Source organism: Rhinatrema bivittatum, chromosome 12, assembly GCF_901001135.1.
Source record: "Rhinatrema bivittatum chromosome 12, aRhiBiv1.1, whole genome shotgun sequence".
Classification (NCBI taxonomy): domain Eukaryota; kingdom Metazoa; phylum Chordata; class Amphibia; order Gymnophiona; family Rhinatrematidae; genus Rhinatrema; species Rhinatrema bivittatum.
The window spans coordinates 55,722,579-55,740,511 of NC_042626.1; the positions used below are offsets into that span (position 1 = coordinate 55,722,579).

Below are 17,933 nucleotides of genomic sequence, written 5' to 3' on the forward strand. Positions count from 1 at the left end.
CAGTGGCCAATCCAGGCCATAAGAACCTGGCAATTACCCAAAAACTAAGTCTATTCCATGTTACCATTGCTAATGGCAGTGGCTATTCTCTAAGTGAACTTAATAGCAGGTAATGGACTTCTCCTCTAAGAACTTATCCAATCCTTTTTTAAACACAGCTATACTAACTGCATTAACTACATCCTCTGGCAACAAATTCCAGAGTTTAATTGTGAGTTGAGTAAAAAAGAACTTTCTCCGATTAGTTTTAAATGTGCCCCATGCTAACTTCATGGAGCGATACAGAGGCAGTATGACATTTTCCGTTTTATTCACCATTCCCTTTCTAATAATTCCCATCATTCTGTTTGCTTTTTTGACTGCCGCAGCACACTGTACCGACGATTTCAACGTGTTATCCACTATGACACCTAGATCTCTTTCTTGGGTTGTAGCACCTAATATGGAACCCAACATTATGTAATTATAGCATGGGTTATTTTTCCCTATATGCATCACCTTGCACTTATCCACATTAAATTTCATCTGCCATTTGGATGCCCAATTTTCCAGTCTCACAAGGTCTTCCTGCAATTTATCACAATCTGCTTGTGATTTAACTACTCTGAACAATTTTGTGTCATCTGCAAATTTGATTATCTCACTCGTCGTATTTCTTTCCAGATCATTTATAAATTTATTGAAAAGTAAGGGTCCCAATACAGATCCCTGAGGCACTCCACTGTCCACTCCCTTCCACTGAGAAAATTGCCCATTTAATCCTACTCTCTGTTTCCTGTCTTTTAGCCAGTTTGCAATCCACGAAAGGACATCGCCACCTATCCCATGACTTTTTACTTTTCCTAGAAGCCTCTCATGAGGAACTTTGTCAAACGCCTTCTGAAAATCCAAGTATACTATATCTACCGGTTCACCTTTATCCACGTTTATTAACTCCTTCAAAAAAGTGAAGCAGATTTGTGAGGCAAGACTTGCCCTGGGTAAAGCCATGCTGACTTTGTTCCATTAAACCATGTCTTTCTATATGTTCTGTGATTTTGATGTTTAGAACATTTTCCACTATTTTTCCTGGCACTGAAGTCAGGCTAACCGGTCTGTAGTTTCCCGGATCGCCCCTGGAGCCCTTTTTAAATATTGGGGTTACATTTGCTATCCTCCAGTCTTCAGGTACAATGGATGATTTTAATGATAAGTTACAAATTTTTACTAATAGGTCTGAAATTTAATTTTTTAGTTCCTTCAGAACTCTGGGGCGTATACCATCCGGTCCAGGTGATTTACTACTCTTCAGTTTGTCAATCAGGCCTACCACATCTTCTAGGTTCACCGTGATTTGATTCAGTCCATCTGAATCATTGCCCATGAAAACCTTCTCCATTATGGGTATCTCCCCAACATCCTCTTCAGTAAACACCGAAGCAAAGAAATCATTTAATCTTTCTGCGATGGCCTTATCTTCTCTAAGTGCCCCTTTAACCCCTCGATCATCTAACGGTCCAACTGACTCCCTCACAGGCTTTCTGCTTCGGATATATTTTAAAAAGTTTTTACTGTGAGTTTTTGCCGCTACAGCCAACTTCTTTTCAAATTCTCTCTTAGCCTGTCTTATCAATGTCTTACATTTAACTTGCCAATGTTTATGCTTTACCCTATTTTCTTCTGTTGGATCCTTCTTCCAATTTTTGAATGAAGATCTTTTGGCTAAAATTGCTTCTTTCACCTCCCCTTTTAACCATGCCAGTAATCGTTTTGCCTTCTTTCCACCTTTCTTAATGAGTGGAATACATCTGGACTGTGCTTCTAGAATGGTATTTTTTAACAATACCATATCAACAATAAGGAAAACAAAGTTATCAGGTAAATAATTTCTCCATTTCCTAGCATGTAGCCAGATGGACTCAGGACCAATGGTATGTACAAAAGCTACTCCCAATTGGGCTGAGAGGCTGTCCGCAATCTAGTTAATATCATCTTTGCAAAGGCTGCGTCTTCTCGGGCCTGTATGTCCAGGTGATAGAACCTGGAGCTGTGTGAGAAGCACGTCGCCACTCGGCTGATGTCGATGGGAGTCAGCAGTCTAGCTTCCCTCCACGAGACTGCCTGAGCCCTGGTGGAATGAGCTTTAACCTGAGCAGGTAATGGCTTTCCTGCCTATAGTCTCCCGTGACCACCTCCTTAATCCAGCAAGTTAGGGTACCCCGTGAAGCTGGTTTGCCCCACTTCTTTCCACTGTAAAGGACAAACAGGCAGTCCGACTTTTTGGATCAGTTCTGAAACTTCCAGAAACCGCATCAAAAGTCTACCAACATGCAAATGACGGAGGAGGCAGTATTCCTCTGCATCCCTGTGCTTATCTAGGGAAGGCAATGAAATGGACCGATTCAAATGAAACAGACTCCCTTGGGCAAGAAGGATGGAACGGTATGAAACTTTAACACTCCTGGAGTCATGCGGAGGAACAGTTCTTGACAATGCCTGCAGTTCAGAGATGCGATGCACTGAGCATATAGCCATCATAACAGTTTTCAAGGTTAATAAATGCAAGGAAAGACTGGGTAGCGGCTGAAAGGAAGGCCCTGCCAAAAATTCTAATACTAGATTAAGATTCCACAAGGGAACCGGCCACCGTAGGGGTGGCCGAAGGTGCTTCAACTCTTTAAGAAAATGGGCCATGACTAGGTGAGCCAACAGAGAGGTTCCATTCACCTCGCCTCTGAAACAGGAAAGAGCCGCTACCTGCACCTTCAAGGAGATAAGGACCCAGCCTTTATTCAAGCCATCCTGCAAAAATTCCAGAATAAGTGGGATTCTGACTGCCCGAGGGGGGACACCACGTTCCTTGCACCAGGCCTCAAATACTCTCCAGACCAGCACACAGAGAACTTCCAAGTGAGGAGTAAGGTGGTAATTACCACCTTAGAGTACCCTCGCTTCATCAGGCGAGCCCTCTTAAAGGCCTGACAGTAAGACAATAGAGTCTGATCCTCATGAAGGACTGGTCCTTGCTGTAGCAGGTCCCTGTGTGGCAGGAGGCACAGGGAGTCTCCACCAGGAGTCTCCGCATGTCTACATACCGTAGATGCCTGGGCCAATCTGGAGCTACTAGTAGGACTAATCCCCTGTGGTGCGCGATTCAGTGAATGATACTGCCCAGCAGGGGCCTCTGAGGGAAGGTATAGCAACTCTTCTAAGCCAGGTCTGAACGAGAGTGGCGATCTTCAGGGACCACGGATCTCTTCAGCGACTGAAGAATCAGGGAACCTTCGCATTGTGAGATGCAGCCAGCAGGTTGATGGACAGGAGGCCCCATTGAATGGTTTTGGCCAACAACACCCACTCTCCTGAATCTAGACTTTCCCTACTTAGAAAGTCTACTGTGATGTCTTTTCCTCTGATGTGTGAGGCTGAGTCTATAGATGTATTTCTGCCCATTTTATAAGGAGGTCTATTTCCTGAGATACCTTCTGGCTCTTGGTTGCTCTCTGCAGTCGATGTAGACTACTGTCATTGCGTTGTCCGACATTATGTGAACCGCTTGACCCTGGAGCCCGTGGCTGAATTGCAAGCACTCCAGCCTCACTGCCCAAGCTTCCAGGCGATTGATGTTCTAGAGGGCCTCTTCCTCCGTCCAACGGCCCTGGGACATAAGTTCAACAGTGAGCTCCCCAGCCCCAGAGACTGGTGTCTGTTGTAAGAACCAGCCAGTTTGTGGAGGGCAGGGACCCCCCTCCCCTACTCACATGAGCCTCCTGCAACCATCCAACCACCACTTGAGTTGAGAGCAGACTCCCATAGATAAGTGGAGCAGAAATCAAATAGTCTTGAGAATGCAGGTTCCAACGTGACAGCAGCAAGAGCTGAAGTGGGCACATGTGCTCTCGTCCACGGCACTACTTCCAAGGTTGCTGCCATCAAACCAAGAACTTTGAGATAGCTCCAGACTGTCAGGTGTATTGTGTTCATCAACTGACACACCTGGGACATCAACTTCCATATCCATGTTGTAGGAAGATCTTGCCCTGCCTGGTCTCGAACCGGACTCCCAGATACTCCAACAACTGGAAGGCTCGAGACTGCTCGTCTAGGTTTACGACCCAACCAAATTCCTGAAGCAAGATGGTCACCCTGTTGGCCACCCGGAGACTTTCTTCCATGGACTTGGCCCAGATCAACCAGCAGTATGGGTGTACCAGGATTCCTTCTCTTCTCCACTTTGCCGTCATGACCAACATAATCTTGGAAAATGTTTTTGGGGCAGTGGTTCGGCCAAAGGGCAGTGCCCAGAATGGATAATGGCAACCCAGCACTGCAAAACATAGGAAGCATTGGTGTTCTTGATGGACTGGAATATGTAGGTAGGCCTTGGATAGGTCCAGGGAGGTTAGGAACTCTCCCAGTTGTACGGCCATTATCACAGAGCATAAGGTTTCCATGCAGAAATGACTCACTCTGTGACGGCCGACACTAGAGGTCCAGGATGGGACAAAAGAAACCTTCCTTCTTGGGTATGATGAAACACCACCCTGTATTTTCCTGGAGCACAGGTACTGGGATTACAGACCTCACCCTGCAGAGCCTTTAAAGAGTAATCTCCACTGCCTGCTTTTTGTGCTGGGAGTGGCGAGACATCATGAATATGTCCAGAGGTGTGCTGCAGAACTCCAGCACATATCCTTCTAGTACCCACTTGTCCGAAATGATCAACCCACTTTTGGTAAAAGAGTCTATCCCCTATCTCCTCATTCCGAAGATGGGTTGGTAAAATTTCATTGGAAGGTTCGGGACGAACCTGAACCCAAATCTGCCCCCTCTTGGGCTGTCTACTATGAAAGGACAGTGTTCTTCCAAAAGGAAGAGACTCTGAAATGTTGCGTTTCTGTAGGGGCGGAAAAATTGAGAGCCCCTGGACCGGCCTCTCATAGGTGAGGGGCACTGCAATTGCTTCCTCATCTTCCAGTACCTGGGGAACTAGAGATTCACCCCATTTACTGGCCAATTTTTCCAATTCATTTCCGAATAGGAGTGATCTTTTAAAGGACATCTTTGAATGGTTGGCCTTGGAGGTTGCGTCGGCTGACCAATTCTGCAGCCATAGCTGTCTTCTGGCCACTACTACTACTGAGGCCACTCCTCTGGCTAAAGTATGGACTAAATCCAAGCCTGCGTCTGCTAAAAAGGCAGCAGGTTCCATAGCCACTCCAAGGTACACGGCCCACTTCCCTATGCTCCAACGGGATCGAGAACATCAGTACGGCACGTCGAGCAAGGAGATCAAGGAAGTCTTAGCGAAACCCCTCTTCTCTGAATGTAAATCTTCTTTGAAAAAAAAAACCCCAAACCAAAACACACTTACCTGGACTTAGTGCTTACCAGCTGAGTCCAGTGTCTCTGGCTGCGGGGGGAGGAAGAGGGCTTTGGCTTTCACCACCATGCCTGGCTTCCTGCATCTGCTGTCTTCCAGCTGCTTGAGCAGCAAAGTCCAAGCCCGGAACCAGCTACCGGACCAAGGCACACCTGAGGGATCCTGGAAATCACCTCAGGAATTCTCAACTGGGGGAGGGACCTTTAGGCAGGAGGGCGGGCTTAATCTTTTCTCCACTTTAAAAGTAGATTTTTCTTCTTCCAAAAGGTACAGCGATCCCCATAGGGAAAGCATGTCTACATCTGTTGGAGACTGAGAAATACTGAAGGGCTGAGGTCACTGCTGGGGCGTATCTAGGGTGACGTCAGCTTTGAAACCTCAGTCTTCATCTGCTGGCAGGGGAGCACAACCCACTGGTCCTGAGTCCATCTGGCTACACGCTAGGAAATCTCGAGTTTGTCAATCTGGCCTACTACTTCTTTCAGGTTCACCGTGATTTGGTTCAGTTTACCTGAATCATTGCCTTTGAAAACTGTCTGGAACATGCATCTCCAACATCTTCATTTGTGAACACTGAAGCAAAGAATTCATTTAATCTTTCTGTGATGGCTTTATCTTACCTGTGCCCCTATAACTCCTCAATCATCTAACTGTCCAACTGATTCCCTCGCAAGCTTCCTGCTTTGGATATTCAGGGAGTTTCAAAATGATGGACCCAATTTCAAAACAATATATTTCACAATGGGTCCATCTTTTTGAAACACCCTGTATTTTAAAAAGTTTTTGACTTTTTGCCTCTAAAGCCAGCTTTACAAATCCTCACAACCTGTCCTATGTTTTAGATTTAATTTGCCAATGCTTTTTCCTGTTTTCTTCAGTAGATACAATTTTTGAAAGAAGGTTTTTTTTTGGCTAAAATAGCCTCTTTCACTTTGCCTTTTAACCAAGCTGGCAGTTTGGCCTTCGATCCACCATTCTTAATGCATGGAATACATCTATATGGATATTAAACTTCAGCCTTTGAGTTTGGAGTTGTTTATTGATTTTCAATAGTCTGGAATTTTATATTTCTGATCCTTACCCTCCATCAGCTCCTAAGGACTGTAATAACATGAATTGCAGAAGATTGTTGGGTGCTTCGGAGGTTAATACCTGGTCAGCATCAATAAACTTTTACTATCAAAATGCTTCAAACATTTACATTCAGTCTCTTGCACTTTTGGGAGCTAGCTATATTCTGAATGCCATCACTACCTCACTCTCCAAATTGGATTCTGTTGGTTAGAACTTCTGTCTGCTAATGCCTTTTTACACCATGCAGGAAACAGTGCAAAATTGTTGCCAGGATCTCCACCTTCTTCTGAAAAAGCAAAATTGCTTACCTTGTTATCCCAGGACAGCAGGATGTAGTCCTCATATATGGGTGATGTCACAGACTGAGCCCTATAGCAGAAAAAACTGTCAAAGTTTCTAGAAAACTTTTGACTGGCTGTGTGAGCCTACTGAGCATGCTCAGCATGCTATAATTCCTCGAGCCACAGGGGTCTCCCTTCAGTCTCATTTATAGCAATAAGCTTTAGCTAAAATATATAAAATAAAAAGACGTAACAAACCTAACTCCGGGGGTGGGGGGGGGGGGGGGGGCAGGGGGGTTTCATGAGGACTATATCCTGCTGTCCTGGGATAACACCTGTTATAAGGTAAGCAATTTTGCTTTATCCCAGGACAAGTAGGATGATAGTCCTCACCTATGGGTGATTAGCAAGCTACAGGCAGAGTCATATTTGTAGCGGACCAACAGCATAGAAAACTTGTGCAACAGGCACAACAACTGGTGTACTGTTGGGGAAAAATGAGGCAGCCTGAAATCACAGCAGGTTGGATGTAGAAGGAGTTGGGATTATGTTGGAAACATTCAAGACAGATTGTCCGAAGGCCGAATCTTGTCATCCCTCTTTGTCCAAACAGTAATGGGCTGCAAAGGTGTGAAGAGAACTCCATGTTGCAGCTTTACATATGTCGAGAACTGGCACTGAACGATAGTGTGCCACTGAAGTCAACATTGCTCATACTGAATGTGCCTTTACTCGCCCTTGGAGAGGAAGACCTGTTTTTTCATAGCCGAACTCTATACAATGTGAAAGCCAATTGGAGAGTGCTTGTTTTCCCCATTGGCTTACCAGGTTTGTTTATATCATAAGAAACAAAGAGTTGAGAGGATTTTCTGTGGACTGCAGTGCGATCCAGGTAGTATGCAAGTGCACGTTTACAGTCCAAGGTGTGCAAAGACCTCACCTTGGTGAGTGTGAGGTTTTGGGAAGAATGTGGGTAAGACTATGGATTGATTCAAGTGGAATTCCATAACTACTTTGGGAAGGAATTTTGGATGTGTACAGAGTACCACTCCATCATGTAAGAATTTTGTATAGGGTGAGTATGTGACAAGTGCTTGTAACTCACTAACCTGTCTAGCAGATGTAATAGCTATTAGGAATATAGATTTCCATGTAAGAAATTTAATATCACAGGATGCCATGTGTTCAAAAGGAGAATGCATGAGGCATATCAAAACCACATTTAGGTCCCATTCTATGACTGGTGGTAGTATAGGAGGTTTAAGGTGAATTAAACCTCTCAAACCTAACAAGAGGTTACACTGATACTGGTGCATCCCCTATTGTATGATGGTAAGCTGAGATTGCGCTTAAATGCACTCACACGGACAAGGTCTAGAGACCAAAATCTGAAAGGTGACAGATAGTCTAAGTAAAGAGAATGTGGGGCAGGAAAAAGGGTCAATACTTTTTTTGTGTACACCACATGGTGAATCTTTTCCACTTAGAATAATAGTCCTTCCGCGTGGAGGGTCTACGTGAAGCTACAAGCACTTGAGAAACCTTGGTTGAAAGACTGAATGTTTGCAAGGTCAAGCTTTCAACATCCAGGCTGTCAGCGATAGGGATTGAAGGTTGGGATGGTGCAACCGGCCCTGATCCTGAGTTATGAGAGTGGGTGCTGTGCCCAGGCGAATGGGTTCCCTGATTGAGGAGTATGGGAAACCATACCTGTCAAGACAAATATAGGGCTATGAGTATCATGGACCCCTTGTCCTATTGTAGCTTTACTAGAGTCTTGGTTATTAGCGGTATCAGGGGATACGCGTATAAAAGGCCTGCTTTCCAGTGGCAAGTAAAAGCGTCCTTGGCTAACTGTTTTCTCTGCTTGTGCAGGGAGCAAAAGTTGACCACTTTGTGATTCAGTTCTGATGCAAAAGAGGTCCACTGTTGGTTGACCCCAATGTTGAAATATCCTGGTCGCTACCGAAGGATCCAGGGACCACTCGTGAGGTTGGAATTGTGAATGCCCGCCAGATAAGTGGCCTGGAGAAACATGGAATGTGTCAGGGCCCAGCTCCAAATTTGTGCGGCTTCTTGGCAAAGGCGATATGAGGTTGTACTTCCCTGTTTGTTCAGGTACCACATGGCAACAGTATTGTCGGTTTGTATTAGAACAGACATGTGTTAAAGGTAGTCCTTGAACACACAGCACATAACATAGCTCGAAGCTCCAGGAAATTGATTTGGAATGTTGCTTCGAATTTTGTCCAAGTGCCTTGAGTCTGGAGATTGCATATGTGAGCTCCCCAACCTAAGGTGGATGCATCTGTAGTTAAAGTCACTTGTGGAACTGGTTGCTGGAAAGAATTTCCTGCTAGCAAGTTGTCCTTGTTTATCCACCAGAGAAGGGATAAACATAACTGGTGGGTTATCTGGATTTGATGTGACAGTGGTTGAATGGCTTTGAGCCAAGGAAACTATCCTGAACTTTTTTCTGTAGAAACTAGAGTTTTCGAAGGTCTAGGATGGGACGAAGGCCTCCGGTTTTCTTTGGAATGAGGAAATAACGGGAATAGAATCCTCTGCCCTGCTGAAGTCAGGGTACAGGTTCTTTAGCCCTGGCTCTCAGGAGGGTGGATAATTCTGTGTAGAAGTGTGGAGTAATGATGACATATCCACTGTGATAGTGGTGGATTGTCATTTGGAATTTTGAGAAAATAGAGATGGTAATGAGATACAATTGAAAGTAACCCACTGGTCTGGGGTGATGCTCAACCATTGGGAATGAAAATGTGAAATCCTGCCCCCTACAGGAAGGTTTGGAAATGGATTTGAGAAGTGATTGCTGTTCTCTGGCAATCTCTCAAAATCCCGATGCAGGCCTTGAGAAGGAGGTTGAGCTCTAGGTTGCCTAGTCTGGCTCCTCTGAGGTGGTCTTGATGTCCTACCACGAGTTGCTGGAGGATAGTATAGTCTTGGACGATATGGCCATCTAGTATCCTAACAGTTCGTCTGGTAGAAGGTTGTGTTTCTGATTGAGCAGAAGATAGCTGCTTCAAAGTTTCAGAATGCTCCTTAACTGCAGTACAGCATCCTGCACTTTTCCCCCAAAAAGATTATCTCCCTTACAAGGGAGGTCAGCCAACTTTTCTTGTACCTCTGTCCTAAGGTCTGAAGCCTTGAGCCAGGCCCATCTGCGAGCACTAATACCCATTGCAGCCATTCTAAATGAGGTTTCAAAAGCATCGTAGGCTGCAAGGACTTCGTGCTTTCCTGCTTCTAATCCTTTGTACATGATGCTTTGTAAGGATTCTTGATATTGTTGAGGAAATGAAGATGAAAACTTTTGGACTTGTTTCCATAGATTACGCTGATATTGCATCATATATAACTGGTATGACGCAATTCTGGAAACTAACATGGATCCTTGAAACATTTTACAACCAATCGTGTCCAAGGACCTCTGATCCTTCCCTGGAGGAGTAGATGAGTGTGGCTTGATCCTTTTGGATTTTTTCTGAGCAGATTCAACCACACAGATTGGTGTGGCAGTTGAGGTTTTTGGAAACCTGGAATTTGCTGCACAAGGTAAGTAGCATCAGTATGTTTGACTGGTGAAATTGTGCAAGGATGTTCCCACAATCTGTGTTGCAATTCCACAAGCACTTCATGAACTGGTATTGCAATAATGTCCTTAGGAGGATCCACAAATTGAAGAACCTCCAAGGTTTTTTGCCTGGTGTCTGTTTCTGTTACCAGTGGAAATGGAATGGTATCTGCCATTTCTTTAATGAAATTTGAGAAGGAAAGGTCCTCCGGTGGTGATTTCCTTGTCTCCTGTGGAGGGGATGGATTAGACAATGTGTCCTCGGAGGAAGTGTCAGTGTCTTCGTCATCCCAGACATCTGAAGAAGAATGTCGTGGAGGTGTCATGCGAGGTTGGAATGGTGGCACCGAAGGCATCGATGAATTGATTGGTGGCATCGATGAAAGGAGGGGCGAAAAAGATGGTCTCAGGAGTGGATCAGGCATCAGAGATGGAGGTTCTGCAATCGATGGTGGTGGGCGCACCGGCAAGACCGATAAGGGCATCAAGCTTAGCTAGCATCGGTGCTAAAGAAAGATCCGGCATAGACAGCGGTGTTGTCATCTGTGTTGATGCAGGAATCGGCATCGGAGTCTGTGAAACCAACGGTGCCAGTGATGGAGTCGGAACCAGTGGAATTGGCATCGGTGCCTATATCGGCATCTCTCGTAAAGCTTCTCGACTGCCTGGCGGATGAAACCGTCCAGTTCCGCCCTAATAGCTGGTGAGGTCAGAGCAGCTATAGGGGGTGGCAGTGAAGGTCCAACCAGCGGTTCCACAGAGCCCTGTGGAATCGTGGTACCCTGCACCGATATCGGTGGTGATGGCCTGGGAGTGCTGGGCTTCGAAAGCCCTGAGGAGTCCTCCATCCGAGGTTTCTTCGACAGACTCGATGGAAAGCGGTTGTGTATCAAGCACAGAGTCGGATCGGGAATTGAAGGATGACAATGTCGATGCTAATGCCTCTCACTGTGTTAGATGACCTTCTTTGAGTATCGAGGTGGATTTGACAGACGACTGAGAAGAAGTCTGTGAAATTCAATCACCTTTTCCATCTGGACAGCGTTTTGGTTTTTATTACTAATTTTTTTGCTGCTCCGGCCAGAGACAACTGCATGGACGAAGTCGTTGGTAGCAATTGGAGATGTGCGATTACAATTAGGGCACTTTTTTTTTTTTAAACCGGTGGCCATTGTAAAGGCCAGACAGCCGTCGACTGCCTTCTGACTAAACTTTTAGTCAAAAACAGTCCCGATCGAAAAAATTCTTTTACTGATAAAATAAGAAAGGGAGACCCTTGTTGAGGGATAACAAATAGTTTTTTCGCTAAGGAAAATAAATTGTGGTAATTACCACAAAGGGCTCTCTAACCACGAGGCTAAAAGCAGCGTGGAAAAAAGAAGCCTGAAGGGAGACCCCCTGTGGCTCGAGAAATTATAGCATGCTGGGCATGCTCAGTAGGCTCACACAGCCAGTCAAAAGTTTTCTAGAAATTTTGACAGAAAGTTTTCCGTTATAGGGCTCCGGTGACGTCTAGCATCCTGCTTGTCCTGGGATAAAGATGTTTAGCATGTTTCCCATTTACTATTATATTGGATTATATTACCTAACACCAAAGTAAGAAAATTAAAAAATATGGTACCAGATGCTTACCTTAAGAGACCCTGAATGTGGCATGAGTGTTGGATTCAGATGACTACATGGGAATCTTTGTGAGCTATTCTAGAGAAACATTCTTTGATTTCGTTCCAAAACATGCAGGCAGCATAGATAAGAATCTAAAAGTGGGACATCTGTAGATTATATAATCAGAGGGACTGTTCAACTAGCAGTGGAAGCCCTACCTTGTGGAACCAAAGTCTTGTCCTCACCTTTTGCTCAGACCTCAATATAGCCACTCACATTCCTGCAAACCTGAGCAAGTTGTGACCTCCCTGTAATTTGATGCTTATATCCATTCCTTCTATCAAGTGCAAAAAACTCCACTTGTACATTTTTATCCATGTAATTGTAGACCTGTGTGGAGCCTTGCAACCCAGTTATATTTCAAGAATCTCTTAACATATCAAAGAACCCAGAAAGCTACAGACTGGATCACAATTGATGGTTTAAAAAAATGGGCTTTTATTGTTTAGCAAACAATACTTTAAAAAAGACTGCATTTTAATTTTAAAAAAGGCAAGGCTTGAATTTTATATTCAACTATTTGAAAATTAGAAAAATAAAAAGGAGGGAAAGAGGTAAAGAAAAAATCACAGCAAAGAGAAAACCTTGTGTCTAGTTTTACAGAACTTCTACCTGGATCCTAACTTCTTCAGCAGCAGGCTAGGCTGTCAGTCAGCTACTGATGAGGAGGTGAGGGGGAACCATACCCATAACTGAAGAGCTCCCTGGGAGGAGTGGGGGGCAGGGGCATTTTTGCCCAGACCCACTGTCCCCCCTCTCCCACACCATTGCACCTTGCCCTCTAAGCTCTCATCTCCATTTGTTTTAGAATCAGCTTCTTAATCCTACTGCATGAGTTTCCTTTCTAATACAAACTAAATTCAGTTTGTAATTATTCATCCAACACTGGGCCCTCCAGAAGCTAAGTCTGCTCCTCTGCTTGTAGCTTATCCCAGGATAAAAGCCACATTGTAAGAAGAGAATATCTAGCGCAAAGGATAGCACAATAACCAGTGTCTATTGCTACCTACAATCACCTGGGGAATGGTCCCTTTTGCTTTTACGTAAGCAGTATGTTATGAGCTGGCATTTCTCATCTCCTGTCTAGAACTTGCCAGACAAGGTATTAGCATGTGGCTGCCATGTTTGAGCACAGCACTCACTTCCTGGCCATCACCTGCTGCACACCTACTCTCTCAACCCTCCAAGACAGAAAACTTGTCTGCTGCTCCCACAACACAGCCTCCTACAAGAGCCCCCCCCACACCCCCCCCAAAAAATAATAAAAAAAAAAAAAAAAAAGAATACACAAGGTCTGTTCTGTTTACCCTGATTGAGTAGAAAATACTTTGTAGACTTCTTAATATATCTCTAATATATATAATATATATATATTTTTTAGATAAGAAAAACCCACAATTCAAGTCTTGCCTTTTTCATATACAGACTGTGTAACCTCTCAAATTCAATCACAGCCAGATTTATTATTATTATTATTTTTTTTTTTTATTTCTGAAACGCACTGGTTGCTCTCCTAGCTCCAAAAAAGGGAGTAGCCAGAACCACTTTATAAACAAAATAAAGCTGGAGGACAGATACAAGAAAAGGGAAATAACCTTTGCAGATAAAACAGTGACTCCATTGAAAGTAAAAAAAAAAATTGGATGCAGTTAGTCAAGTAATGAACAATCTTAAATTATTCTTTTTTTCTGTCTGTTTTAAAGTCTAAGGTTTGGAATCGTTGGCTCTTTGTTAAAGAGCTCACAGGAAATAAAATCTAAACCCTCCCCCACCCCGATCCCCCTTTCGCCTCCAAGGTGGAACGCCAGCTCTGATGAATCTTGGCAGCAGCGCTTCCATGTGATCAGGATGCAGGACTCATGACGACAAGGCCGTTTCCTTCTGTGGCTGCTGTGCTGGTGAGCGCGGCACCATCTTTTGACTTTCCAGATCTCTAAAGTGTTTCTCGACCTGTGCAAAGGAGAATAAATTCCTAGTAACAGAAGGTGATGATAGTAACAGGAGGACAAATTGACCAATCTATCATTTTCAGTAGATGAACAAATTCACATAATTAAACCACTCATTTCAATGGTAAATAGTCACTAATCAAACTTACATAGCCAATTAGGCTTAAAGTTCAAAAGCCAAGCCATTCATCTTTAGAAAAAAAGGGCCAGAGTGAATTTTATACTGCTATGCATGCAAGACTTTGGATCCAGTTACACCGGGTGGCAATGCTATCAAGAATTACTCAACTCCTCAGGCAGGAGCAGCAGAATTTTCAGAAGAGTAAAGAACAGTCTTCTAGGAGGTGGCCAGCATCCTCCAACTCTTACCAATCTGGCTTCAGAAAAGGTCCTGTTAAGCTTTTACCAAAAGTGTCCACCTACATACTAACCAAGGTGGTAATGCCCTTCTGGTCCTTCTAGTCTTGTCGCATTTGGCCCTGTCAACCACTTTAGACAGCTGTATCAAGGGCTCTGCTCTTGAATGGTTCAAATCATTTTTGACCAACAGAATATTCACACCTAAGAATCTCACCTGCAGAATGCCCCAGGGTTCAGCGATTTCCCCACTCCTCTTCAACATTCTGTCCAATTTGTGACCTCATCCAATTTCATCTATTTGCAGCATCAGTTTTGCATGAAAACAGAAACTGACCAAACTGCAGCCATTGCTAATCTCAATGACCAAGCAGTGGCCCCTATGGCTTAAACTAAAGCTAAACCCCTCCAAAATCTGAATTCCTTTGGTTATACTGACAAGGATATTATCTTTATCTATTTAGTTATCTATCTCCTCTACTCCATTTTTCCAGCTACCTATGCTTCCAAGTTTTAGCCTCCTTGTTGATTGTAACTTTGCTCCTTCTGTTAAATGATTATTGATTATTTATTTACTGTTAAGTTCCTCCCTGTTTTATGTAAACCGATTTGATATGGCTATTACCATGAAGGTCGGTATAGAAAAATGTTAAATAAATAAATAACTTCATCAGCCTCCTTGCCAGCCTTTCCCTTACAACCTAATGACACTGTAGTATAGGCCCCAAGAAGCGACTGCATGCACATTTTTTTTTGTATGAGGAACAATTTTTTAAACAATTTGAGCATCAGTATTAGTGTTGCATTTCTGTATACAGCACAAAGAAATTTTTATGTGAGCAATGCTCCAAAATGTTGCTCAGGAGCTCAGCTAAGAGAACTAGTCTGGAGGGTACATGTCCATTAGCATCTCAACACGGAAATACAAATCTCAAAAATAGTAAAGATCTTTTATACACCTACATCAGATTAGTCAATTGTGTACCTACTTTGAGAAATGTGATCTTACTCACTAATTAACTGCATAGACTACTGCAACTATTCCATTGCACAATATAAAATGTACTAAATGTACCCTGTGACTGCCTTGGCCATCCAGTAGCTGCTGAGCACTTCAGCCACAGAAAAGAAGTAGTTTGCTCAGAGGGGCACGGAAAGAATCAGAAGCCTTGCAGGCTGCTCCTCCATACTTACTATTTTGCGTACGTGACTCAATGCGCTTCCCTCTTTGCCTTTACAGTTCTCCACTTGATATGGAGGTGCAATAACAACTTCTTCCATCACGACTATGTTCTTCTCTTGCCATTTGCAGTCTTTAATGCTGGGGAGATAGACAAGGATCAAAGATCACGGTTTCTTCAAGTCTGAGTAATATTGGAGCACATCCACAGGCACATTTCATTTGGGCTCAACCTCACATAAGGCTGGTTGATCGAGAACAAGGCATTACAGCCTTTCCACAACAAGATATATAGAAATTGTCACCAATTACTATACCATTGCACTGCCTTAGATCTCAGGCTTCATCACAATAAAGTAAAGCAGAGCTGCTTACCTGTGACAGGTGTTCTCCTGGGACAGAAGGATGTTAGTCCTCACATGGGTGATGTCAAATGGAGTCCGGCACAGAAAACTTGTCAAAATTTTTAGAACTTTGACTAGGCACACTGAGCATGACCAGCACATCTATCCACATGGGGTCCCTCATCAGTCTGATAGAGACTTAAGTGAAGAAAAAAACACAAAAACCAAACATGAGAAACCCAACTCCATGGGGTGATGGGTGGGTTTCGTGAGGACTAACATTCTGCTGTCCCAGGTAAGCAACTCTGCTTTATCCTGGGACAAGCAGGATGGTAGTCTTCACATGGGTGAATTCCTAGCTGCAGCTCCTAAAAAACCATCAAAAACCAACAAGCATGTAACTAGGTGCCAACGGGCACAATGGGAGGCAGCCTGAACCTGAAAACAAAGCCAGAAGCTGGAAGAGGTGGGCTTCACAGCTGAAAAACTCTGGAGAACAGATTGTCCGAAACTGTTGCAGCCGCCATCCCTGTCCAGGCAGTAATGTGAAGCAAAGGTGAGGAGGGAACTCCATATCGCAGCTTTCCAGATCTCATCCATGGGGACTGCTCACTAGTGGGCCACCGTAGTCGCCAAGGCTCTGACAGAATGAGCCTTGACATGGTCCCCCAGCTGCACCTGCGCATAGCAATATGAGATAGACTTTAGCCAACTGGCTGGCAAATTACGTCAGAGCCATGGCGACTTCGGAGGCCCACTAGTGAGCAATCCCCATGGATGAGATCTGGAAAGCTGCGATATGGAGTTCTCTCCTCACCTTGTGTGGATGGCCTATGACCTGCCATCCGCTTCAGGTAAAAGGCCAAGGCTCTCTTGCAATCCAGGCTATAGAGAGCCCATTTGCCCTGGTGTGAACAAGACTTTCTTTCCAAAGTGGGTAAGACTATCGACTGATTCAGATGGAACTGTCATCACCTTTGGTAAGAACTTAGGATGTGTTCGCAGAACCACCCTATTGTGGAAGAACTTCATGTAAGGTAGATAGGACACCACAGCTTGAAGTTTGCTGACCCTGTGCGCAGAGGTGTCTGCCACCAGGAAGACTACTTTCCAGGTCAAGAACTTTAGGTCACAGGAGCACATGGATTCGAAAGGAGCCTTCATAAGCTCGGTCAGGACCACGTTAAGGTCTCAGGACATCGCGGGAGGCCTTGCATGAAGTGCCCCACAATACGATGCATCAAGATGGGTGTACCATCCACCTCTTGGTGGTACGCCCCAATGGCACTAAGATGCACCCTCACTGAGTTGGTTTTTAGGCCGAACTCCGAGAGGTGTAGCAAGTAGTCCAGCAATTTCAGAGTGGAGCAGGAGAATGGGTCTAAACAGTGACTCACACCAAGCAGAAAACCACTTCCACTTTGGGCCACAAGACTTCCTAGTAATCTGCCTCCTGGTTTCCAGGACTGTAAAATCAACATCTACACTGAGGGGACAAGGCCCTGAGGCTGGGATGATGCAACCAGCCCCGATCCTGTATGATGGGGTCTGTGGCAGTCCCCAGATGATTGGTTCGCTCAGGGTGAGATGTTGCAGGAGGGGGAACCAGACTTTATGCAGCCAATAATGGGCGATGAGAAGCCCAGTCTCATGATCTTGCTGGAGCTTCAGGAGGGTCTTTGACACTAGCAGAAGTGGAGGGTAGGCATACAGGAGACCCCTGCCCCAACGGTATGCAAAAGCATCCAATGCCTTTCTGCCACCCTCCTGGAATAGGGAGCAGAACCAAGCTACCTTCCTGTTGCAGGGGGAAGCAAACAGATTCACATCTGGGAATCCCAAAGACGCAAGAAAGAAACTCAAAAACAACTTGAGAATCAAGGAAAGAAAATGGCGAAAGCATCCTTCCCCCTCTTTACTTGCAACATACAAAGCTTCCATGCATGAAAACAGGATCACCATCCTAAAAATAAAATGCGATTTCCACACATTCAAAATACACGATCAGTAGTACAATGCCAAGGCCCTCTTCTCGCTGATATCCAACTTAATCGCGCCTACCCCCACACACAGTCCCATTAGCCTCCAAAAGCAAGTGTGACAACCTTGCTTCTTTCTTCCACAACAAAATC

General features: G+C 44.5%; 1 protein-coding gene across 1 annotated transcript in view; it reads right to left on the reverse strand.

Moving 5' to 3' along the window:
• Positions 1–13,372: 13,372 nt before the first annotated feature.
• LSM12 (LSM12 homolog) overlaps positions 13,373–17,933 on the reverse strand; it is a 57,715-nt gene continuing 53,154 nt past the window's right edge. Inside the window, exons 4-5 of the mRNA XM_029574243.1 lie at positions 15,472–15,598; positions 13,373–13,921 (exon numbers count right to left, since the gene is read on the reverse strand). Coding sequence (XP_029430103.1) covers positions 13,829–13,921; positions 15,472–15,598 — 220 coding nt within the window. The 3' untranslated portion in view covers positions 13,373–13,828. The remainder of the gene's footprint in view (positions 13,922–15,471; positions 15,599–17,933) is intronic.